A 25,063-nucleotide genomic window follows, 5' to 3' on the forward strand; every position below is an offset into this window, starting at 1 on the left:
ACCCACCCCTGTCCCTAGGTTCTTTCCTGCTCTGCCTCCTCCCCTCCCCCCTTCTCTGTGTGTTCTCCCTTCCCACCATCTCCTCTCCTCCCATCCCTGGCTTCAGGCCCTGCCCTGCCCTTAATCCCTCCTGGCTGCAGAGGGCGCTCTGGCCGCAGACAGGGGGCTCTAACGCAACCCTCGGGCAGGGCATCAGCGTCACTTCCTCCGTGGGTGGTGCGTGGGCCGGAAGCGACTTGAGAAACCCGGAAGTTAAGCAGTGGCTGCCCGCTTGTGTTGACTACGTCGAGGGGGATGGCGGCGGAGGGGGATGGAGCCCCGCACGGAGGGGTGAGGCGCCTGGCAGCGCTTCCTAGGGGCTAGAGGGCTGGGCGGAGAGGGAAGGGGTCTGGAGAAGGAGGGGGGTATCTTTGGAGATGGAGGCTGTTGTGGGTCGGGGCTGTATTGGGGAGGTGAGTGGGATGGTGAAGGGGCAGGGTAGGTGTGGGATAGAGTCTGGGGGTAGGTTGGAGGGAGATGGTGGCACCGTCTCTAATACCCTGGTTCAAAACATTGTGCTCTCGAGCCAGGGATGCAAACCTCCCTCTTTTAAATCCAATCCAATCATTTCACGTTTGTTGTTCTAGGCCTCTTCTGCCAGCTCCGACGAAGAATCTGCGCCCACTGCGGCTGAGGAGTTGGCTGCCCAGAAGAGGGAGGAGAGGTTGAGGAAGTTCAGAGAGCTCCATATGAAAAGGGTAATATAGCCTGTGCTGCCAAATGGCCAGGACGGTAGGCCAGTCGTGCTCGTAGCCGGGTTTTGTTTGCAGTTTGGGGTATCTGAGCCACAGACTTCTTTTTGCAGCAATTATTTGAAGGTACCTTTAAAACCAAAAAAGGTAACAGGTCCTTAAAGGGGAGGGGGAATCCTAATCATCCCCATGCAAAATTCCACAAACAAAAATAAATTCTAGCATTTAATTCCTCTGAATTCTCACCTGGGAAATCATATATTGGGGGAGACAATACGGGTTTTCTCAGGGTAGACAAAAAGGCTTTTGTCAGAGGACCTAAGACAGTTTTACAAAATGTTCTAAATGTTCCTTTTCTGTGTGCCAATAAGGTCAATGGGACACTTATCTTGTCACTTTCTGTTATACAAAATTCACTGGGGGGGGGGTGAAAGTAATTTCAAACTCCCCTAAAATAACTGCTTTGATTTAATTTAAATATCAGTGGGTGGAAATCACAATGTTTAGATTAATCTCTTACCAGCCTTTTGGCTAAAATCATGTGCAGTAGACCCCCACGAGCCAGTACTGAGAGCGTCAGTTGATGCTACACCCAGCTCATGAGACAGCTCATGGTGTCCGACACCATCAGATGGTCCACAGACATATACACAGCCAGTACCGGGTCAAGTAATCTAAACTGTCAGCCAGGGAAATAACCCACTTCCTTCCCTGACGAACCAAGGGACGCACCCCACGCATGTACTTATGCACTACACCACTACTGACTTGGACTCTAAATACATTCCATGGGTGGCGTACCCGAGCCCACTTATCCACTGATGTTTTAAAAACTCCCGCACCCCAGTCTGGGTCTATGATGGTTATGTGCCTTGTATGTTTCTTGAGAACCTTGTAACCGAAACTTCTAATCCCTCATAACCCAAGTCTGACCCCAGGTGTACAGTACCCTCCCTTTTAACTTTGTGTAAATTTGACTTTAAACATTAACTTTAATAACAGGCATTTTCGGTGGTGGTGGGGGGTAATATGAGAACGTGCTGCTGCAAGTGGGTGGACTAAATTATTTAATAGGCTTCTTCTGCTTTCTGACTTTTATGATTGTATATTGCCATTTTCTGTGAGTTCAGTGACAAACTTTTACTCCTAGAATGAAGCTCGCAAGCTAAATCACCAGGAAGTTGTGGAAGAAGATAAAAGACTTAAGTTGCCTGCAAACTGGGAAGCAAAAAAGGCTCGACTGGAATGGGAACTGAAGGTTGAGGAAAAGAAGAAGGTATAACATATGTAAATGTTGATTGCAACCATAACCTTCCATTTTAGGACACTATCCTGCAAAGATTTTAACACTATGTGCTGTGAATAGTTGCATTGACTTCAGTACAACTACCAGTAGTACATTACATTAAGCATGTCCATAAGTCTCTGCAGGATCAGTTTAGTACCCCTGGGTAGGGACTGTATCTTCTTAGATGTGTGTAGCTATATATAAAAATTAAAAACAAAAAAATTTAAAAAATCATCCAGCATCAGACTAGGATGCTTGGTGAGATTGTCTGGTATTATCAAATTTACAGTGTAAATAAAATTAGGAAAAATATCTCTAATCTACGAATCTTGTCTACTGCTTTTTTGTTATGCTTTAAAAATTTAAGAATTGCTTGTATGTTTATATTAGGAATGTGCCTCTAAAGGAGAAGATTACGAGCGGGTGAAGTTGTTAGAAATCAGTGCTGAGGATGCAGAAAGATGGGAAAGGAAAAAGAAGAGAAAAAATCCAGACCTAGGGTTTTCAGGTAAGCAACTTAATTTTATTTTTCAGGGCTTGGCTAGGGGGATACAAATATTTAATCTTTTTAAATATGTTTTCACTAAAACTTGAGCCACACAGAAAAGGCCTTCTGTTAATTGCAATCCATTTTATTCTAAAGATTATGCAGCTGCTCAGTTGCGCCAGTATCAGAGGTTAACCAAGCAGATCAAACCTGACATGGAAAAATACGAAAAGCTAAGAGAAGAAAAGTAAGTTTCTCTTTTTGGCAGACCCATGTATTTTTTTTAAATGACATTACCTGTAAATATGAATTGTTTTGATGAACTAGTGTCTAAAAAGGCTGAAAATTCTTTTTAGTTCATGTAATTCAAACATATTTCATCTTGTCTATTCTTTTATGTGCATTGCAATACAAATGGCCTTCTGTCAAGGTCCCATAAGAGTTATATCCTGGATGATACTGTAGATGTGTAACTTGTAATATGCTAGTTCGTGTTCTCTATCTTGTCCCTGTTCTATTTTGATAAAACAGTTGTTACGTACAAAAAATTACTAATTTGACAAAGTTTGTTTTTTACTGTTTACCTCTTTCTCATTCAGTGGAGAAGAATTGTATCCAACAGCAAACAGTCTTCTTCATGGAACTCATGTACCATGTAAAGAAGGGGTTGATAGAATGGTTACAGATCTTGAAAAACAGTAAGTAATAAGATGGTCCTAATTATATCAAACCATTGCATTCATAACATGCGGTGCTTTTGCTATTTTGTTTGCTGTAGTACAAGCATAACTTGTTGTGTCTGGTAGCTTCTGCATAAAACCATGTATTTAAGTATACGGTCAGTATAGCCTGCCCTATTTATGAATCTGTACACTAGTCTCTAGATACAGGATTTTTATGCAATTCTGTACACATTGAAAGAACTTGTTGCTGCACAATAGATGCCCATGCCTATTTTATTTTACATGTTGATTTTCATTGGGTACATCAGAAAGTATTTTGAAGCAAAATCCTGGCACCAATCAGTAGCCAGTTAGAAAATATCAATGATGTCCAATAATCGTACTTTATAAGACTAAAAAGATAATGGAATGCCTTGGTATATTTACCCTAATTACTGGACATCAGATTCCAATAAAATGTAATGAAAATGTTTTTTCTCATAATGGGAACAAAAAATAGTGCTATTTCCCATTAACTTTTCTCCTGTCATCTCTTAATCATAGAAAAAAGCAGTGTCCCCGCTTATTTCCTTTAAAACTACCTGACCAAGTACCTAAAATTCATCTGAAGATAGTCAATCTTACAAGAAATTTTAGAAGGTGACTGAAGTAGGCACTCTCCTCTTCATTTCACTTTAAGAACTGCAATTTAAGTTTTAATTTTTTTCTGAGTACTTATGCTTCGATTTCACATTGTGTGGGTATATAGCTTTGCAAGTGTAAAAATTCAAGGATAGATATTCATGGCCCAATTCTGTTAGGTGCTGAGTGCCCTCAACAATAGGAGTTGAGGGTGTTCAGCATCCTGCAGGATTAGACCCCAAAAGGGAAAAATTTCATGTGCAGGCATAAGCAACATCTAACCCCCATTCTGCTATTAACCTGCAGTTTCCAATGTAACCAAAACAGGCAATCAATACAAATACCAATCAATTTCACTGAAGAAATACATCCAGTGGTGTATGTAATTTCCACTTAGTTTTAATAGTGATGGGTTTTACTGTAGATATAGGAATGTATTCATTCTAATAACTAGTTTTCTGTACATCAGGTCTGAAAATATTAATGTAATTCTCTTACAGAATTGAAAAACGTGAAAAATACAGTCGACGACGTGCTTATAATGATGATGCGGATATTGATTACATTAATGAGAGAAATGCCAAATTCAATAAGAAAGCAGAAAGGTTCTATGGGAAATATACAGCAGAAATTAAACAGAACTTGGAGAGAGGAACAGCTGTCTAATCTTTCACATCCCAAGAGAGGCACAGTTCTACAGCTAAATTGTTCAGTACAAACTAGGCATGTTTTGCAGAAAGGCTTAAATTGTATCAATATGCTAATTGTGCAAATATAAACTTTGCCATTTTTTTTTTAAATCCAATAATGTATATTGCACAAATGCTTGAATGACATTGGGTATCATAGCTGTACATAGCTTGCCCTTCCAATGGTGGCTAGTTTTTGTACATTTAGCAAACCTCAAAAGGGTTGGTACTCAGATCATACCCTGCAGTTACATAAATGTATTTTTTGTTTGTTTGATTCAGATTTTGTAAAGTAGTTGTGAGTATTAAACACAGAACTACATGCCTGACTTTTTTTTGTTTCTTCCACACTAGTAGTAAATGTGTGGAAGTTTGTTTAGTGGTTTTGTTTTGGGGGGATGGAGAAGTGGGCAGAGAGTAAAAACCAGATGACTGATATCCTTATTGTGGAGCAAATATGTAACCTTGAATTTTGGTAGTCTTACTGAACAGATTTCAGAGTAGCAGCCCTGTTAGTCTGTATCCGCAGAAAAAACAGGAGTACTTGTGGCATTAGAAATGGGATGTAGCCCACAAAAGCTTACGCTCAAATAAATGTTAGTGTCTAAGGTGCCACACGTACTCCTGTTCTTTTTACTCAACGGAGTTGCATTAAAATTGAGATGTTCCCTGTGAGACACTGGGCAAGTTTAACTTTGCTGCAATTTTCCCCATCTTTATAAGAGCAAAGCTAATTACAATTGTATCTTCTCACCTACCATGCTATAATTAAAACGTGGGAGCATGTGCTGTGTATATAGAAAGCTCTTCAGCTAGGTATAAAGCTCTGCAGGTTGCTAAAGCAGCAAGACTTCACATCTTTATGGGGGAGATAGCTGTTTCTTCTGACATGTTGGCTCAACAGACAGAACTTCTTGTCCAATTCTCCTTGGAAAGAATTTGATAAGGGGAGGGCAACTCTCAAGGTAAGACTACTCTGCAACAAGATACTGGAAATCTACTACTTGACAGAGTGGCTGTTTCAGACAAAACTCCATTTTAAGTTTGTATTGTATAAAAGCAATTGTACAGTAATGTTTGTTTCAATATGTTGCAGGTTTGACCAGTCTCAAGTGGTCTGTAAACTGAGATGCTGATTTACACTCAAATTACCTTTTGGATGCTGTTCTTGCAAACATGAAGGGGCAAAATTTGGGGAATGTGGGTCCATGGTATGGGAAATATCGGGGTCCAATTCACCTCTGTAGGCCTGTGAGAACCTAAACTCTAACCTTAGGCCAGGTCTACACTACACCCCTAATTCGAACTAAGGTACGCAACTTCAGCTACGTGAATAACGTAGCTGAAGTTCGAAGTACCTTAGTTCGAATTAGTTCGAACTTACCTTGGTCCACACGCGGCAGGCAGGCTCCCCCGTCGACTCCGCGGTACTCCTCTCGGCGAGCTGGAGTACCGCAGTCGACGGCGAGCACTTCCGGGTTCGACTTATCGCGTCCAGACTAGACGCGATAAGTCGAACCCAGAAGTTCGATTTCCAGCTGTCGAACTAGCGGGTAAGTGTAGCCAAGGCCTTAGTGTTGAGGAACCTGTAGTGGAAGATGGAACAGAGGGCTTGAGAAAATACCTGCATTAATTGGCAAAAGGCTGATTGAGCCCTTATGGTTGCTCTGTGCTTAAAGTTTTACTATCAGCCCCTTTCTGTGCAGTTATATCCCAGAAAGACCTTTTGCTTACATAGCTTGTTTTGTACAGGGAGCTGGTTTAAGTTATGGAGCAAAAATAACTGTTGGTATAAGCAGGCAATACCTTTCTAGTCTAGACAAGGCCTGTGGGTGCCTGGGTCACTTGCAGCTGCTACATTCCTCAGTGGATGCTTCTAGGGCAGAGCATCAGCTGCAGACCTTATACCTCTAGCTGCAATCACAGGAGACCCTAGCTTCTCTTCACACACACACCCAAAAAATAAAGGGAAGTGGAGTATGACTACAGTAACCCTTATGAGGAACTGGACTTTGTTTCCAGATGCAGTATCATTTATCATTATAAACTTGCTACTACACAACAGCAGTTGAGCAATCCACCCACTTTGACAGCCTTTCCTCTTTGCTTTTCACTGTTCTATAATAGTTGGCAAAAGCTGCTGATTACAGTTCCCACAAGGGGGGGAGAAGAACCCTTAAAGTTTGAGGGTGATCAGTGAAAACATACCTATAGAACAGGAGCCTCTGTTTAAGTGGTGCTCTTGAGGGTTTTTTTTTTGCACATACCTACAGAGTAGATCATGGACACATCTACAGTGCTGTAGTAGTTTCTCTGGAATTTGGACCTTACCAAAAAATAGACTACCCCTGGCCTAAGAGGGGTGAATAGCAGGGCCCCCCCAACTGCGGCACTACCCCCCCCCCCCCCCCCCCAACACACACACACACAAAATGGAGGTATGAATTTGAAGGTCACTTTAAGTTTACATCTTTAGCACTCACAGGGGGAGTTACAGTTCAGCACTTTAGTGAGCACTGCTAGTCATACAAGCTTTAGGTTACACTGCAGTGCTCACTAGTACTATGCTCAAATCCCCCCTGTGGACACTAAAGATGTGAACTTACGGGGGCCTTTAAGTTGCCCCTGTGTAAACAATACAGACATTGTTACACTGCAGCACTGGCTAAGCATGTTTTTTTTTTTTAATGAATGATTAGTTCTGCCTTCACAGCAGTAGGTAGGCTTAACAAGAAGTTAACCTGCCTTTTTGCCATTCACCTTACTACTTTTGCTTGTTTTAAAAATTCAGACTGGAGGCCAAAATTACCTAGTCTGACCTCCTAGAAAAGATTATAGCCTGTATTAAGTTGCACTACTTTAAAGCAATGACTGATTTTGCCATTGTTCTACATTATGAATTTTCTATTTCTGTGGCTTCCACAGGTGGGAGGTGCAGTAAAGCTGCTCCTCCCCACACTGTATTCAGAAGTTAAGCATTCTTTCCTCTGGCTATTCATTGTAGAATGTGAGTGACAGCATCTTGTTTTATTCCATTTGAACTGGTATTTTTTGCTGAAGATATTTCTTCCCCAACCAAGACAACAGCACTGGGATATTTCTCCTTGTATAACACTAGTTTTCCCCCACAGACTAAGAGTTGGTGAGCCAAGGGAAATGCAACTAAGACTACAACTTGTTTGCACTGCCTTGATAAAGCAACAGCTACTACTAGTTAGGGAAAGAGTACATTACACTTTTTAAAAAAGTTTCCACACCAGAATATTCAATAAAAGTTTTATTGTGCAAACCCTTTACATGAATTCAAGTTTAGTCAGTCTCGTTCTCCCCCCCCCCCCCCCCCCCCCCAAAAAAAAAAAACCACAGTAAATGTTATGAAGCCTTAAGGAAGTATTACTTGATCTCACACTTTCTACATCAATGCTTCAAATGTCAAGCTGGCATGTGTAGATCACTGGTATAGGATCAGGACTGGAAACAAATTAGGATAATGTAAGCTTCCTCACATCAATATATCCTTACTGCTTTGAAGTCCAGGGGATCTGAGTAAATTTTATGATTACTATTTTAGATCTGAGTAATGGTGATTTAGTTCAAGGCTTGTTTTTAAGACTTATCACCAACAAGAAGAACTGTGATTAAGTTTTAAGTGTCAATTTTAGAAGTCCAAATAGAAAGCAACATATAGTGGGACTCTGATTCCTTAAGATTAAACATGCACAACTGGGCCATAACTGTGTAAGGATTCCTGCACAACAATCATACAATCATAATGCAAACATCTGCAGAGAGATTTAAGAAAGTGTATTCCAGAGAATCACTCACAGCAGGATACGTATTTAACATTTTCAACTTGAAATCAAGTTGCTCCAACATCTGAAGTCTATTGAGACCATCTGATTATTACCTATTTGCTCTTTAGTACTTCACCATTCACTCAAAGCTAATTACATAAGGCCAATTTCCACCTACAGAGCTCAGACTAGAAACAAAGAGGGCAACTTCACAGTTCAACTGAATTATTACATGGGCCCTAAAGAACAAAACAGACGTTTTACTTAAATAATGCATTACAAATGTTCAGAACAGTGGCTACTACAGTAACATTGAGAAGAAGTTACCCACCTGTAATTTCTACTCCATTCTAGTGATACAAAAAAGTATTTACAAATATATACCTAAGATTCCCACTTGTAGTTTCTGGGTCATTGTGCTGTGTTTTCAGATCTGGAAAAAAAAATCTAACATGTCAAAATTAACCTCTTTAAATACTTAACAAAAATATTCAACCGGATAAGAGAATTTCAGACCTCGCTTCTGGAAGTAATGCATAATGCCAATAGTTCACAGGGCAGTGAGTGAAAGGGGCTAGCGTGCTCGGAAGGGTGCGCTTTTAGGTGAAAGGTTAAATAAGCTGTTTTCCTCCTTCATTGGAGCCCATTGCCCATAGGGATTTCTCTTTGTATCTTCTTTTCCCAAGGATACTGCTGTCTCTTTAACAGAGAGACTTGCTGGTTTCTGGAGTACTGGCTTTGCCATTGTGTTCTGGAGGAGAAAAAAAAGTTTAGAATATTTTATTTTTTTTTTTTAAGAAAAGAAAAAAGGTCAAAAGTGTCCACAATTGTTACCTACAGCTTTAGACGACTATTTGTAGTTTATGAAAGCCAGTTTTTTTTTTTTTAGAATGAATCCAGGAATACTGAACTCAATACACACAGGTAAAGAAATGAAAAATAAAAGCTTCACTGAAGCTTGCATTTGTAATTTTAAATTGCCATAGCACAACTTTGTATTTATGAAGATGAGAATGATGCTTGCTATATAACCCAGATTTAACGAAGCCAAATTTGCTTTTCCCTAACTTCTGGTTAACTTGAGTGACCAGTTGTACAAGTTGGAAGGTCCACAACACTACAGCTTACAAATCTAAATGCTTTTGCCTCTGGAGAGCCTAATCTCAGTCTCCCTACTCGCCAGTCTGGCGGGTAGTGATCAATCAGGGATTGATTTATCACATCTAGTGTATAAGCGATAAATCAATCCCCGATCACTCTACCGTCGACTCCTGTACTCCACTGCGGCGAGAGGCGGGAGCGGTGGCAGTCGACCGCGCGCCATGAGGACGCGAGGTAAGTCGACTTAAGACATGCAACTTCAGCTATGAGAATAGCACAGCTGAAGTCAAAGTATCTTAGGTCGATCCCCCTCCTTAGTGTAGACCAGGCCTCAGTAATTATATCCCTACACTCCGCATTTCTCTTGAATTACCCAACTATATTATACATGGAGGGCTATTAAAGAGGGTAATAAGTTGAACCCAACTGACTTCCAAGGTTAGATCGAATGTACTACATATGTGAAAGAATAAGCTGGAAATCAATATTTCCTATCTTAGAAATATGCACTTACATTAGGGCTGAAAGATAAGCCTTTCATTGCGGGAGAGCTCTCAGTTCCACTTTTGGTTACATCTTCTGTTAGTCTTCTGGATTGCTAAAGGAGAAGGCACAGAGTTTAAACGGGGTCACATATTCTATGTGAATTAAGGAAACTCACTAGAGTATGAATATTCTAGTGTACGTTTTGTCTCAACTATTGAGATCAATAGTGGCTTTAAACTGTAAAGTATTAGAATGCACATACAGATCAGTGTTGAAAACTCAAATGGGAAATGTTTAGTATTTCTATCAACATAATTGTGTCAATGTACAACCTTATATCCATGCTCATGTTTTAGCTTTAACTAGGGAATTCACTGTAAGCATGGACTTCATAAATTGAAATGGAATGTTACAGCAAGTTGTGCATAAACTCTGCATATCCACCCTGCAGAGCTTTGGAGAAGGACAATAAACTTATCTGCAAGTGATGCAGGCCTCTTCTTCTGTAATCTCTCAACATCTGGAATATATTACATACATTATGAAAGGGACACCTGTGCCATTTATTTAGTTGTCCAAGAAACCCTTACTAAGTTTACTTTCTTTAATTTTGAAATACAAGTTTGGTATAAGCTACTGCTACGTAGTTACTATTGTAGGTGTGCATCTGACCAGATGCAACAAACATTAACAGCTTTCTAGTGCAAAACTAGTTTAACTTGATTAAGTTCTCTTTTCCCTCCCCTAATTCACAGCAGCTACAGCCCACAAGTTCCTTAATTACCACCAGATTTTCTTCATCAATGTCTGGAGACCATATTCATGATTTCTATAAGACAGAAATACAGTATGTAAAATGCATTTGGGGTCTGGGCATGGGATTTCTGGGAACAATCTGATGCATATGAAAAGGCTATATGACAGTTATCAAGCACAAAGATTAATCTTTACAAACGCCCATTAAATAGGCTATGGCAAATAAGCCTTTAATTGTTTTTGGGAAAAAAAAAAAAAAAAACCAGATCAGCCAACATAATGGGCACTTCCCTACTGGGTTTGAAAATTCTCTCTCCTTCCTCACATATCACTAGTGGAAAGTCGGTAGGCAAATAATGAGAGCAACCATCTAAGATTCCAAGGTACTCTTCCAGTTTTAGCAGGTCTACAAAGGTTTTCAACATCTTGATAAGTTTAAAAACTTGGATGTTTCATTTCATAATAAAATTAGTTTTTGAAAATTTAAAGGTACTTCGCAATGAAAGATTAAGACTAGCACAGCTTTTCATGCATGTCGTATCAGTAGTGTAGTTTTGAAAAAAGTTTACCTTTAAAATCAAGATTACTCCAGTTTATAATTACCTCAGTGGACTCCACAGAATCTTCACTTCTGCATTTTCCACCATTTGTCTCTTTGGATAGGCTGTAGACTCTCAAGCTAGCTGGCAAGACTATGTTATCTGTTCCCAGGGCTTTTGCAGCATTAGCCTTTGCAATTTCTAAGAGTTCCCTCCTATCTACATAGGAAAGAAGAAACATCTTCTGTAAGGGTAATCATGGCGTACTGACTCACCCAAAAAGAAACACTGAGTCCAGTGCAAAGTCAGTTTACCCTGGAAAAAGTATGTTCCCAAACTAGTGTAAATTTATACATACCACCCCCTTTAAACTGTAGTGTTTATAAAGATGGCAATTCCAAAGAGAACATAAAACAGGGGTAAGCAATCCAAATCAGATTTTCAGTTGACATTCTAGGACAGAACTACAGCCCCAAATATTAAAATTCTATATAAATCTAGCAACAGGAAAAGTCTACAAATGACTCAGTCTTGAGTTCTATTCCTTCCCACCCATGTTATGAAGCAGGTATGCTGCTACTCGCTGAACGCAAATACCTTTTTCACTTAAGCGCAGAGGTGTTCTGCTACGAGATCTTGTTCGTGATCTGCTTCTCCAACTTCTGTAAGCCTCAGGATATATGGTTCTCCCAAATCCATAGTATCTTCGGCCTCTTGATCGTGATCTGCTTCTTGAGAAGGATCTTCTATAATATGGTCTTCCACGAGACCATGATCTTCCATGAGACCGGGACCTGCTGCGTGATCTATACCTTGGAGGAGAACGGCGGTATCTCCTGTAGGTTCTAGGATGGTACCTTCCTCTGTATCGAAGGCTACGTGATCTTGACCGACTTCTGGAATATGATCTCGAATATCTTCTATACCTTCTGGAACTATTTCTTCTAGCTCGTGATCTTGATCTGCTTCTAGACCTGCTCCAACTCCTTGAGGAAGTTGAAGTGCTTGAACTAGATCGTGAACTGCAGGATGATCTGCTAGATGATCTTGAGGATGATCTGCCCCGACTAGTTTTGGACTTTGAGCGAGAATCTCTCTCTTTTGGTGAGCTTAGAGTTAAATCATCCATGTAATTTGTCATATCCTCTGTCTTTTTGTTTGCCTGCAGTTTTTCTGTGACAGTGCCTTTAGAAATTGTATCTGTTTTGAATGATGTTCTAGAACATCCAGTTTCAGTTCCTGTTTAGAAAAAAAAATTGGTTTAAGATTTATTCTTTGCCAACAAACCAAGGTCAACTTGAGTCTACTATACTCACAAAACTTACGGTAGCTACAAGTGAAAAGGTCAAGAGCTATTCTGCAGTTTTACCTTCTGCCCTAGACAGTTCTATTTACTGCTTTAACTTTCTCTTTAGTTAATTTCTTCCTGGCTTTATCAAACACATTTCCCATAAATTAATGGTTTCAGAATGTGGCCAAATTCTCTCTCAAAAGCATACTGCTAATATGCAGATATATTTGCACATGCAGACAATTACATGGCATTAAGGCTAATGAAGTGTAGATTTTCACTGTATGACTTGTACAGATGTTCCAACAAACTATTTTCAGTTTACAAGGGATCATTTTAAATGAAAGAAAAGCATTTCTGTTGTGAAATAGCAGTTTCCTCTGAAAGAAAGTTGACTACAGTGAATTGTACTATCATGAATGTAATGCCAGGGAACAGATCAATTCATATGCCAAATACCAGAAATTTTAACGTATTTGTATTTGAAAACTTAAAATACTAAATACGAATAGCTAAGATGGCCGCCATCATATACCAGCAGCCATTTTAGTTCTAGTTATTAAAATGGTACTGCATTCTAGGGAATAAATACTTCCCTATCGCCACCTTTCAAATCCCCTCTTGGCTTTGCTATGACTGTGCCACAGTCTTCTGATTAAAGGAACTCCATTCAAGCCTGGCATTTGTATTTAGTGTTCACTGAATACAGAAGTTATCCAGCAAATCTTAGGACTTTCTGGAACACATTACAGATACGCATGAAATTTTTAATGTCAATTACATTTATTTCCTTTACTGTCAATATAGAGATGAAAAAATGAGTTTGCATATCCCACCTTACCTTTAAATAAATGCCAAGCTCACAAGTCCCAGAACAGGACACACCTAAAACAGGAAGCCTGCAATGACAGCTAATCTCTGTGCTGAGTGCTGTCTACAGAGAACGGCGTATCTTTCAAGTGCCAACAAGTTCTCTGCATTGCACAGAACACAGGCACAGCGCACCTGCCAGGAAAGCGGACCTGCTCCACTGCCTGACTTGGGTGCTTCCATTGGCAAGGAGCAAGGTACCAGCGCTGTCCCAAACTGGGCACAGTCACAGTCGGTGAAACGACAGACGCTGGTGCGTAGAGAGAACAAAGACATTACGGACCAGGAAACAAGCCTAGCTAACTACAAGGTGAAAGGAGACGATTTCCTGAAGACGCCGTCCACAGACACTTACCGCTGGGGGCCGCGGGACTCCCCTGCTCCTGGCTCCTCTGGGGCACCACCCGGGGGCTCCTGCAAGAGACGGGAGTGTCAACGGACACACGGACATTCGTCATCCGCCGGCGCGGGCCGAGCCCCCCCCCCCAACCCACAGACCCCTATACCCGCCGCCCCCTTCCCCCCATACCCGCCGCCCCCTCGGCACGAGCCGACCCGACTCTTCCCCACCACCCCCATCGCGAGCCGAGCCCCCGTCTCCTGTTGCCGCCCCATCCCCCCCATACTCGCCGCGAGCCGACCCGACTCCCCCCCCCATACCCGCCGCCCCCCCGCCCCCCCCCCCCCCCCCATACCCGCCGCGAGCCGAGCCTCTTTCTCCTGCCGCCACCCCCGTCCCATTCCCCACCACCACCACCCCCGCCGTCCCCCGGCACAAACATCCCTTCAACGCCGCCCCTCCTTCGGTAACTCACTGGCTCCAGGCGGCCTGGTCTCCCCCACACGGACCCTGGGCCTGTGGCGGCGCCTGTGGGGACAGCCCTGTCTCATGGGTCACCGCCATAGCGGGAGTAGAGCGGACGCCGGACCGGCACAGCAGCCACCGAGCCGCCTCCCCACACCGGGAGCTGGGAACCCGAACTGCTTTTCGCGGCGCAGCCTCCCCTCAGGGGCACAAACCCGACCCGCTTTCAGCCGCCTCTCAGCTCGAGCACACACAGCGAGAGCGCGCGCGAGCCGCTCCGGACCAGTCACCCCGCGCGCGGGAGTCTCAACAGCAACTAACGAGCTGCCAGACTAACCCACACTGAGAAGGTTCGAGAACCACCACCCAGTTATGTAACCTGGGGAGTGGGGCGCATGCGCGGGCAGGACGAGAACTTTCTCCCCCACCCAGGCCAGAAGAACCTGAAGCGCATGCGCCAACTAGAAACGCCCGCGCATTGGGAGGGCTGCCTTCCCCGACCCTTTTACGTACCATATCCTGGAGGCGCATGCGCAAGAAAAATCTCCTCGCCTTGCTAGCTTTGACAGCGCATGCGGGGAGTGGAGGGCGGGGCAGCACACGGAGTTCCTGTTCCTCCCCCTGCTGAGCTTGTGATGGTCACACAGCTGATCGGGGCTGGTGGGTGCGCATGCGCGGTGTGATGGCGGTCGGGGCGCTGTGACGTCTTTCTAGGTTCTCCTCCATCCGGGTTCCTCGGGTTGTTTGTTTATTGCGCTGAGGGGGGCGGCGGCGGGTCTCCGCTGAGAGAGACAAGAGCGCGCGCTGCCAGCCGCTAAGCCAACGGCTGCACCTTCTTCCTGCCCACGCGCTGAGGTAAGTGGGGGCCGCAGAGAGCCCCATAGACACCCCTCCCCCGGGGCTGGGAGCCGGGGGGCTGAGAGGGAGTCCTGGGGGAGCCCATAGGCTGCTTGCTCGCCATTGGCTACTCTAAGGGCTGTGCTGTTGGTCATTGACTACTTGGGGGAGGCAAGCCACTGGCTGCCCCCCGCATGTCATTAGCCATTGGCTCCCTGGGGGTTATACGTCACTGGCCTTCTCATCCTATTGGCTGCCAGAGGGCTGCTGGCGCTGGCCATTGGTCATCCCCATGCAGCTAGTGGTTGGCAGGAGTGGGGGGAGAACCATATTCTGTCACCAGACACTGGCATATTGTACTATCATCCATTGGCCGCATCAGGAGCGATGCTGATGGACACTGGGTCTGCCTGGGGCAGCTGGCCACCATTGACACTGGCATGATTCTCTACGTTAACTTGGGGCGGGGGAAGGATTGTCATTGTGGCTCAGAGCTTTGTGGCCATGTGAGCCAACGCCCCAAGTCACTGCTGCCTCTCTCCAGCTGTGCAGGGGAAGGTGAGGAGAGCCAGCAGGTCCTACCACAGCTCACCCTCCTTCTGCAGAGCACTGTCTAGGGACAGTTTAACCCCCAGTTCCTAAAGCGATGGGCATCCACAGAATGCAGAAAGCGTCATGCTGCATGCAGCCTGTGCTTGGGAGTCAAGTATTTCCTGGTGAACAAAGGACGCTGAGGCACAGTCATCACTCAGAAAAACATCACTTGTTGCTGATAATCTAAAATAATTACTCATAATCTTCCCATCCAGTATCTAAGAATGTGTGGCAAGCTCTGCCTATTTAGGTGTGTCAGATCCCTGTCTTCTATCAGTTCAGGGACCGTACTAATGTTTGTATTGGTAGATGATCTTCTGTCAATGGATAAGGATCCAGGGATCCATGCCGAATTTTGTCAGCTGTTTCTGATACTGTTGATAGTTAGGTTTTGTTAACCTGACTGCAGACCCTTGAAGGAGTAGACTGGTCTGCCTGATAGTGGTTTCATTCTTATCCCTCAGAAAGACCCTAGAGCGCAATTTTGGGCAATTGCTCTTTTGCCCTGAAGAGTTGCATTGTGTCTCCTGCCTTGTTCAACTGTGTTTAGGGCCATTGCCATGGTTAGTGAGAAGACAGTTTTTGACATGCTGATGATTTCTAGCTCTTTTAACAATCTTCATAATCTTTATAGCAATTCCATGTCGCATTGCATTTGTTTCATAGACATATGAGAAGATGCTCTTTGTGGGGGACAAAATAAAAATTGCTTCATCTTCTAGTTTTTCAGAGAGCTGAAAAATGTCTGGATTTCTTGAGACCATGAGATGCTCAGAGTGTGTTGACTGGGGAGAAAAGCGAAATACAATTGCATCAGTTGCTGCTGGTGTGCTGGTGTGTATAACTAACCATTTTTATATTTCATATGTGCTTTTGGCCTGTATGCAACAAGTCAGTACTGCACTGAAAATCACTGCTTAGGACACAAAAAGAACAACCTGTTAGGGCACATTGTGAATGTATTACACACTGGCAGCTCATTGGATATTGTGTGGTTGTCTTCAAAGTAAGTTATCCTGAAGAGGATTAGTTTACTTAAGGAAATGGTCTGCAGGACCAAATAATGTTACAGTCCTGTGAAGATCAATGCTAAAATTCAGTTTGGTCTCTTCTACATATGTAAGACCATTTTGTAACACCATCCGACAGTATAAAACACAATTTTTCAGTAGTTCTTGGTACTGTAGAAAGCCCTACGAGCTGATCATTTAGCAGATGCCTTATCACAATATGCTGGTCTTTAGTCACTGCTGTGTCATACTTCATCCTTTATCTACTCCATGCAAGGAACTTCTGATGCACCACAAAGCTAGTTTACAGCAGGGCTTCATTTAAGTGAATTACAATGACATACTTTAGACTAGCTGATATATCAGACCACCCCACATTTTAAAGAGGCTATTTTAAAATGATCTTTCTGTAGAAATTGTAAGTATGTGCTACTTCAGTTTTTTCAGTTTCTTCCAATTTAGTGCTGCATGTATAATAAGATGACCACCACTGACTTTAATGAAAACTAAATTGGCCTCATATAGTTCTCATATAGGGTACTAATGTTAATTTTTGCTAGACAACATTGTAATGATGTTGCACATAATCATGTCTGTATTTTAAGTTGTTTTTTAAATAGTTTTTTACAGGCTGGTGGATTATCATAGATGCAGCTGTTAAATATCCTCAGATGGAAGACTTCAACCATTCATACCATGCTTGTGGAGTTATAGCAACTATTGCATTCCTAATGTAGGTGTAATTTCTTTACCAATACAACCTACATACTTTATAGAACTTGCATCATGCAGTTAATTTTTTTTTTAAGTGCAGACTTTTATTCTAAACTGCCACAGGCCTATGACTATAAAATAGGACTATGTTCATCAGTTAATTGAACATTATTTCTGCTGTGTTGAAGGGTGAGAGGTTGTTATGGATTACAGTGTGGAGTATTTTTTAGCCATTTCAAGTGAGTTAGACCACAAATCAACATTGAGAACCACCCAGATATAAATTTACACATAGGAAGATCCCCATATTCACATGGGACCCTGTTGACCTCTTTTTAAATGGTATGGCTTTTTTTAATTGGGTAGATTTAATTATTCTTCATATTTTGAAAAATGCTTTCATTCTTTTTTCAACTTTGAACTGCTAAATTAACTATCCCTCCTTTTCACAGCAACAGTTGGAGAAAATATTTATAGAGTAATAAGATGTCACCATTTCCGTACATGAAAATAGAAGAAATTACTCAGAAGTGTGAATGTTCTGTATAGTTTCACCTGTATTTGTCAATTGTATTCTGTTTTATTCATGCAGGATCAATGCAGTATCCAATGGACAAGTCCGTGGTGACAGTTACAGTGAAGGCTGTCTTGGGCAAACAGGTAAAAATGTTATAAATAGCATTATACATAGAGCTATAGCTGTATAGTTTGTGCTATAATACAATGCATTGATATAGTTTAATTTATAATGCACATTTAAAAGTGTAACATTTGTCTGTTTCTTGTGCTACTGGTAAGCATTTTTACCAGGTGTAAACTTCAGTGAACTTATTTTTTGAGATGTGTGAGAACAACTAGCCTTTTTTACATGGTCCTGTTAAATCTCTACTCTTGGTTTCCACAACTGGTTTTGCCTGTCACTCACATAACTGTATCTTTACCACACAATTTGCAAGAATGGTAATAGTGTTTGGTTTCATTCTTCTGCCAGCTGACACAATCCAATAATCATGTATAACCAAACAGTAATTATTTTGGCTCTGGTGTATAAGTTAATAATTGGCTATTTTCCAAATGATCACTGTAATTCTTGACTCCTGCCGCCTAGGACTTTAGTGTAAGTTTACATGGCATCCAAATTAAAATACTCTCTATGCCATAAACGGCTATTCTAACATTCTGTATATGCATTGTGAGTGAATTTCACCCATTGTAGAGGATAAGCACCAGGCCCTGGCACCACTGACCAAATATTTCCTGTGGAGGGGAGCACAGCACTCATATGAGTACGTGCAGCCCTGGAAATACAATAGTGGCCTCAGTGTGATTCCACTGCTATTCTGCAGTCTGCAGGGAGGATTTCTTTACATCGCCAACCCTGGGTAACTAGGACCTCTCTGTCACAAAGCCTGTTAGGTCAGGTTGTGCAGTGGTGGGAGTATCTTGCCATTAGAGTTTAGTTTAGAGATGAGATTTTTATAGATAATGTTAATAGCTCTTTGAAATGTCAATGGTAGTAATTTATGCTGTCTCGTGCATGAGAGCAGATAGAATTGTTGCGTGCAACCTCTCTTTTAATATGGATTTAAGATGTATATTTGTATATTGTACACAATGCTAGTCTGTCTTCAAAGATGTGATATACTGTACAAAGTGTTTTGAAACAAGAGCAGATTGAAAGTCACATAATATACATGTGTATTTATAAGGTGCTCGCATCTGGCTGTTCATTGGTTTTATGATGGCTTTTGGATCTCTGATTGCTTCCATGTGGATCCTCTTTGGAGGCTATGTTGTTAAAGGTAAGATACAATACAGATCTTAATATCATCCTGTTTTGATGGTTTACTGTAATAATATTTTAAATGGATAATGAATGAATGGGTGAGTGAGTGACTTCTTTCAGGATCAGCTCCAAGAAGGTCTATTTGGTGCCCTAAGCAGACTAACTGGAACAGGCCCATCCCATACTATCTGTACTTTATCCTCTTTCTGGCTTCTCTTTTCCTGTCCTCCTCCTTATCATCTGTGTTTTTCTTTCAGTATTTATCCTATTCTATTTTTCTCTTTTCTGAATTCCTTTTTCCTCTTGCAACTCTATTTCTCTTCCTTTTTCACTCAACTTTTCCCAATGGTAATATTTTAGGAGATAACCTTTTCAAAGAGTCAGTTCCAGTTTTTGTTTTTGTTTTAAAGTGTATGTTACTGTTAAAATGTCTTCTGTATCATTAAGCCTTCAATTGGCATCATTAAGAACTGAGGGCGTGTCTACAAAGGAAGTTATACTGATGTAATCATGCTGGTATAACTCCCTGTGAGGATACTCTTATTCCAGTGTAAAAGTAGCTTTTTCCAGCATAGCTTAAACCACTTCCAAAGTGACATAAATGAAACTAGAAAAAGGCACTCTTATGCCAGAATAGGTGTGTCTGCACAGGGAGTTATACCAGTATAACTATGATCATTTTAAATTTACACTTTACTTGATATAACTTCTCATGTAGAGAAACCTGTGGGAATTGGAAAATGATACTGTTTGGGTCTTATATGGAGAAAAGATCATTTTATAAAATATAAACAAATAAAAGCATGAGCCAGTTTCAGGCAGGAATAGCAGAGGTGAAGGTAATTCCAAACTTCAGCATCACAGTAGTTAGAGTAACAACAGATGAGTGATCTTCTGTTAAGTGAACTTTTATATTCTCTTCTTCTATGGTAGTGGTCACCCATCTGCTCCATGAATCATTTAGGCTGGGATTTCTGAAGGAGCCTAGGGGAGTTAGCTAGCCAACTTTCTTAAGCACGTTTGAAAACTCAGCCTTAAGCTGTAAGACCATTCCTAACTCTTTTGGTTCTGTTGTGTATTTCTGTGTATTGTACTGATTTATTCCTCTAAGGTATTTGAGGCAGGGACAATGTTATTTGTTCAGCACAGTGCCATTTTTGTATGCCACTGTATACATTTAAGGTGCTGAATAATCAGTTGACAATAGTCCCATGGGGTCATTGTATTTGTGATACGTGTTTTGGTCTAGAAAGCGAGGTACGTCTGAGCTGGTAAACGAAATGTTTTTTCTGAACAGAAGGCTATTGTATATCTTGTGTGAAGTTGCCAGTGGGTTGGACCTTATGCTTTCTCTTCTGTTGCATGCAACTGACAGATGGTGGGTGGCGGTTCATCATGTTAGCAAAGATAGAAATGGATACACTGAGACAAACTTCCATCTAATGTCATGAGATAATAGCAAACATGCCTAAGTGAGACTGCAATGACAACAATGCCCTCAAGACCACACTGTGCTCCGTTGGCTTGGATATGGAATCCTGTTCATCCTACTGCTATTAAGCTATAAAATATTTTCTACACCTTTTTTTCCAACTATTTTTTCCAGGTATTTACAATGTTAACTGCCACATTATAATTTTGCAGTCCTTATTAATTTTCCCCCAAGTATATTTCTTTTCCTGTTAGTTTGCATCATCTAGTGTGTATTTTAGTGTTCAGTTCTGATAAGTGCTTTCCTATCAAACTCAACTGGTTCCTTAAAGTTATTTGACAAAACCTAATCCAGGTCTCTCCAAACATGCTTTTCCTGCACTGAACCGATAATGTTTGTGAACATGATACTGGAGTTGGGTGTCTCTGAAATATCAGAAAGAGAGAAAAAGGATTTTGTTGAGAAAATAGTTCTGAAAATCTGATGGAAATTCTTTTTTCTTTTGTCAGAAAAACCACTAGTGTACCCAGGAATAGCTGTCTTTTTCCAGAATGCATTTATCTTTTTTGGGTAAGCCTGTTTTTCCTTTGTTTATCCTTCTAAACTTGTGGTTTTCAAACTGTGGTATGTAAGAACAATCCTGTAACAGTGGACAACACATTCTATTTAGTAAGATTTGGCAAGCTAATCAATTTATAATCTCCTTTCAATTAAAACTGCAGCCGCATTGGTATACATTTCCTTTCTGTTGTGTGACTCAGAATCAGAGGTTTTCAAACTGTGGGGCACGCAGGAACGTTCGGGAGGGTGAGCGGTGATGCCATCCCTGCGCAGTGGGAGTAGAGGTGGCACTCCCTTCCCGCACTCTCCCCCCTGAACATTCTTTTGCACCCCCCTGTTTGAAAACCTAGACGCTGTTACTAAATGGAGGGCAGAAATCTGGGGGGGGGGGTCACATAACCCCATGTGCACTCCACCCTTCACGTGTCGCCTCTGCCTATCTCACATGGAGTTATGCAGTAAACTACATTATTTGGAAAGGGGCATGCAGCCTAAAAAGTTTGGAAACAACTGCTTTAAACTAAATCTAGTTAGTTTTAATGGCCCACATTGAACATTAGATATAAAATTAATCTATTCATAATTCCCTGTTACTGTTATTTCTAAGACAACCCCCACCCTCAAATCTTTTAATGATGCGCATATGGACAGACCTCCAGTGAAGTCAGTGGGGATCAGGGATCTGCCTACAGGGATCGGCTTGCAGGATCAGAACCAAAATTTACTGACTACAAAAGTCTGGTTTATCTGAAATTTTATCTCCTGAAACTGGGAAATCTGAGCCTGCTTTCTTTGAAGTTGATGGCCCTTGTATTCTTTGCAATAAGCTTATGTATTTATTCCTGTTTGGTTTATTTTTAAACAGAGGGCTGGTCTTTAAATTTGGCCGCACTGAAGACTTGTGGCAGTGAATGTGTCTGCAGAAGTGAGTCAAGCCCTATGATTTTTTTTTTTTACGACACACACCTGATTTTATTTTATTTTTTTTTTGGTAATACGATTTTGTAAATGCTAGCTCTTGAATTATTTCTGAGGATAAAAAGTAAAATATAAAATCAGGAGGCAATAAAATTTCCATTTTCTGTTCTGTTAAACTTTTTTTTACTGTTCTTAAATGTTGATTTTGTGTTCAAGCGTATTTGACTGAAATGTAAAACTAATAGGGAAAGTGTAACAATGGAAGACACTCTTGTGGAATGTTTGTTACAAATAAATAATATAGAGGAATAATGGCTGTATTTAACCCAGTGTTCTGCACTGTATCTGAGCTCTAAAACTGCAATAAAAAGTACTTTAAAACATTTTTATGCTTATTTATTAAACTATGGTATTTCTTGTATCTGATATTGAACAATATAAACATATCCTGGATTTCAGAACTGCATGGCACTTTTTCACAGTGTATATCACACTGCCTTGTTTTTTATATGAAAATATTGGACTAGTCATACTGAGACTGTTCAAAAATTTACAATAAAAATAGTTATGGGTGTGTAAGAGTTCATAGAGATGCACATTATTCTAGCAGCAGTACTCTCTGTGCTGTTATAGTTAATATTGATATTTGCTTTTTAAGTCCTCGTGTTAAACAGGAGCTGGACCAATAAGTGGTTGGGGGTGGTGAGGTTGGGTTTGGTTCAAGGTCATTTCTGAAAAATCAAAATGTCTTTGGGACAGGGAAAGAAGAGAGTGAATGACTCTGTATCTGGGTGATTAGGACAGGCACCTGAGACTGGAGAGACCTCAGTTTTAAGTCCCTGTTCCTATGACTATTTATTTATAAAAAGTACAACAGCTCCAACAGGCGAGACTTGCCCCAGGATATCCGTATCCTGGGGCTTGGCCAGGACACTCTCCTGATAGGTGGGAGAGAAGTTCAAATCCCTGCTCCACCTAAGGGGGAAGTGAACCTGCATCGCCGACATTCCAGGTGAGTAGCCTAAAACTTGGGCTAAAAGTTATAAGGGAGGCAGCTGCAACCACTTCCTCAACTTTCCTTTTGGCCAAAACTATTTATTTGGCAAATTTGTGTCAAATTCACAAATAGTTTCAGGGCTACAAACTGCATTTTTTTTGGCAAATAAACTATTTGAAATTTTGCCTAGCGCTGTTAAGTGATGCATAACTAGTCCACGAAACACAAGATACAATTTACCATGCAAGGAAGTACAGTAAAATCCCTACTAGTACTCTCAAACACAATAACTTGTCAAACAGCCCAAGCACATCCTTCAGGGGGAGGTTTGTCAAGCAGTAGGGAGCCTATTATCTGACCCAATTCTTGCTTTATGGTTCCCTTAGGCTGTGCAGGTGTTTCTGAATCCTTCTGGTGCCCTCAGATGTTGTTTAGGGCACAAACAAGGCTCCACCATCCCTGTCTATCTTGGCTACTTTTGTGTGTTTTCTGTGTTAAGTACCATAAATTCTCCCTTTAAGTATTGTTTGATCAAGGGATTCTAGTGGTTGGTCCCTATGACATGTTCCTCCAGCTGCCCAGGGGCAGGCCTGCTGTGGCAAATGCTCTGGCTTGATTTTTACCACCTATACCAGATACTTCCATCTTCCTTTCTATATAATTCTGGGCTAACAGGTTGTTGAACTTTCTGATGAATCTCAGCATTTGTTATAAATTCATTCCATTTAATACCTACTATTTTCATGAGTCACAAACATTTAGATATCTGCCTATAGTTCTGGTGGTTTTCTAGCTTTCACATATATATGTTAAGGTGAAAATAACATTTCAGTTGAATATTCACATAGTTTGGTCTTAAACAAGATTTGGTCATCAAAAATCTATGATTAAAGTTGGTAAATGTACCTGCTTCCTTGCCAGTTTGAGTCTTAGTTCCTGTCAAGGTATATGAACTGACTCACCTCTTGTATTCCTTTGCCTTCTAATGTAATACCAGAGTTTTTCTGGGGTTCTAATTTATTTTTTCATGACCTGATTTTTTACCTTAACTTCCTTATAATGCTGAACCACCTTTTGGTCTTAGCTTTTTGAAATGATAGCTCAACTGATGCAATATCATCAGCAAAATCTAATTCTTCTAGTGTACTGCTATAGTCAGGCATCACTTGGTTTAATACTTTTTCCTCATAATTACAATGCCAAACAGGTGAGAGAATGCATTCTTGTTTAACATGAGTGTTTGTTAAACCATTCACTCAAGTCTGCATTTACTTTAGCTGGACAGGTCATACCTTGACATAAAGCCCTGATGATGCTATTTTTGTTGGCGTATCATTACACTTCATAATGTTCCTGAGTGAATCAGGATGGAGGCTGTCAAATGCTTTGAGCCATGAGTATTCATGTATTCTTAATCCACTATCAATAAACCAAACAGAAGCAATGCCCCAAGGAATAACTGAGAAATGCTGATCTAGTGCAGCTGTGAGGTTGAAGAGGCGGGAGGCTGGAAGAAATAGGCTACACCAGCGGTCGGCAACCTTTCAGAAGTGGTGTGCCGAGTCTTCATTTATTCACTCTAATTTAAGGTTTTGCGTGTCAGTAATACATTTTAAGAAGGTCTCTTTCTATAAGTCTATAATATATAACTAAACTATACTATGTAAAGTAAATACGGTTTTTAAAATGTTTAAGAAGTTTCATTTAAAATTAAATTAAAATGCAGAGTCCCCCGGACCAGTGGCCAGGATCCAGACAGTGTGAGTGCCACTGAAAATCAGCTCACCATAGGTTGCCTACCCCTGGGCTACACTAACAGAGGCTTTCAAGGAAAGAAACTACCACATTTTTCTTTATGGTGTAAAAGGAAGCCTTAGCAGTTCTCCATCCACTAACAAAGTTGTATTCGGTTAAGTTACTCCATTGAGTAAGAGTGTATATAGTTCTCTCCCCTAACTCTATTGTACAAAGACTGTTAATTTGTCACTAAGCTAACTTCTCAGGGTGGTTCCTCAATACCTCCTATGGCTCCTAATATCTATTAGAAGCACTGAGAAAATTAAATGCCCTGTC

General features: G+C 41.2%; 3 protein-coding genes across 4 annotated transcripts; 2 read left to right on the forward strand and 1 right to left on the reverse strand.

Moving 5' to 3' along the window:
- Nucleotides 1-209: 209 nt before the first annotated feature.
- Nucleotides 210-4,828, forward strand: SYF2 (SYF2 pre-mRNA splicing factor). The gene is made up of 7 exons (XM_034754248.1): nt 210-330; nt 627-737; nt 1,882-2,007; nt 2,410-2,527; nt 2,663-2,753; nt 3,106-3,204; nt 4,311-4,828. Exons 1-7 carry the CDS (start codon nt 295-297, stop codon nt 4,474-4,476), a joined length of 747 nt encoding a protein of 248 aa, XP_034610139.1. The 5' UTR covers nt 210-294; the 3' UTR covers nt 4,477-4,828.
- Nucleotides 4,829-8,286: 3,458 nt separating this feature from the next.
- On the reverse strand, nt 8,287-14,378 carry RSRP1 (arginine and serine rich protein 1). 2 transcript variants are annotated; one of them, XR_004643573.1, is made up of 7 exons: nt 14,152-14,378; nt 13,692-13,750; nt 11,773-12,414; nt 11,240-11,394; nt 9,909-9,992; nt 8,810-9,044; nt 8,287-8,726 (listed from the first exon to the last, which is right to left on the reverse strand). XR_004643573.1 is itself a non-coding variant. In XM_034753756.1 (6 exons), the coding sequence occupies exons 1-6, from the start codon at nt 14,238-14,240 to the stop codon at nt 8,868-8,870; spliced, it is 1,206 nt and encodes a 401-aa protein (XP_034609647.1). In that variant the 5' UTR covers nt 14,241-14,378; the 3' UTR covers nt 8,287-8,867. The 2 variants fall into 2 exon arrangements, 1 of the variants encoding a protein (XP_034609647.1); XM_034753756.1 differs by having other exon boundaries at nt 8,287-9,044.
- Nucleotides 14,379-14,785: 407 nt separating this feature from the next.
- TMEM50A (transmembrane protein 50A) lies at nt 14,786-22,376 on the forward strand. The gene is made up of 7 exons (XM_034753757.1): nt 14,786-14,996; nt 16,295-16,406; nt 17,203-17,315; nt 17,889-17,956; nt 19,006-19,098; nt 21,024-21,084; nt 21,941-22,376. The coding sequence occupies exons 2-7, from the start codon at nt 16,314-16,316 to the stop codon at nt 21,984-21,986; spliced, it is 474 nt and encodes a 157-aa protein (XP_034609648.1). The 5' UTR covers nt 14,786-14,996; nt 16,295-16,313; the 3' UTR covers nt 21,987-22,376.
- Nucleotides 22,377-25,063: the final 2,687 nt, after the last annotated feature.

Source organism: Trachemys scripta, chromosome 20 (genome assembly GCF_013100865.1).
Source record: "Trachemys scripta elegans isolate TJP31775 chromosome 20, CAS_Tse_1.0, whole genome shotgun sequence".
Taxonomy (NCBI): Eukaryota; Metazoa; Chordata; order Testudines; family Emydidae; genus Trachemys; species Trachemys scripta.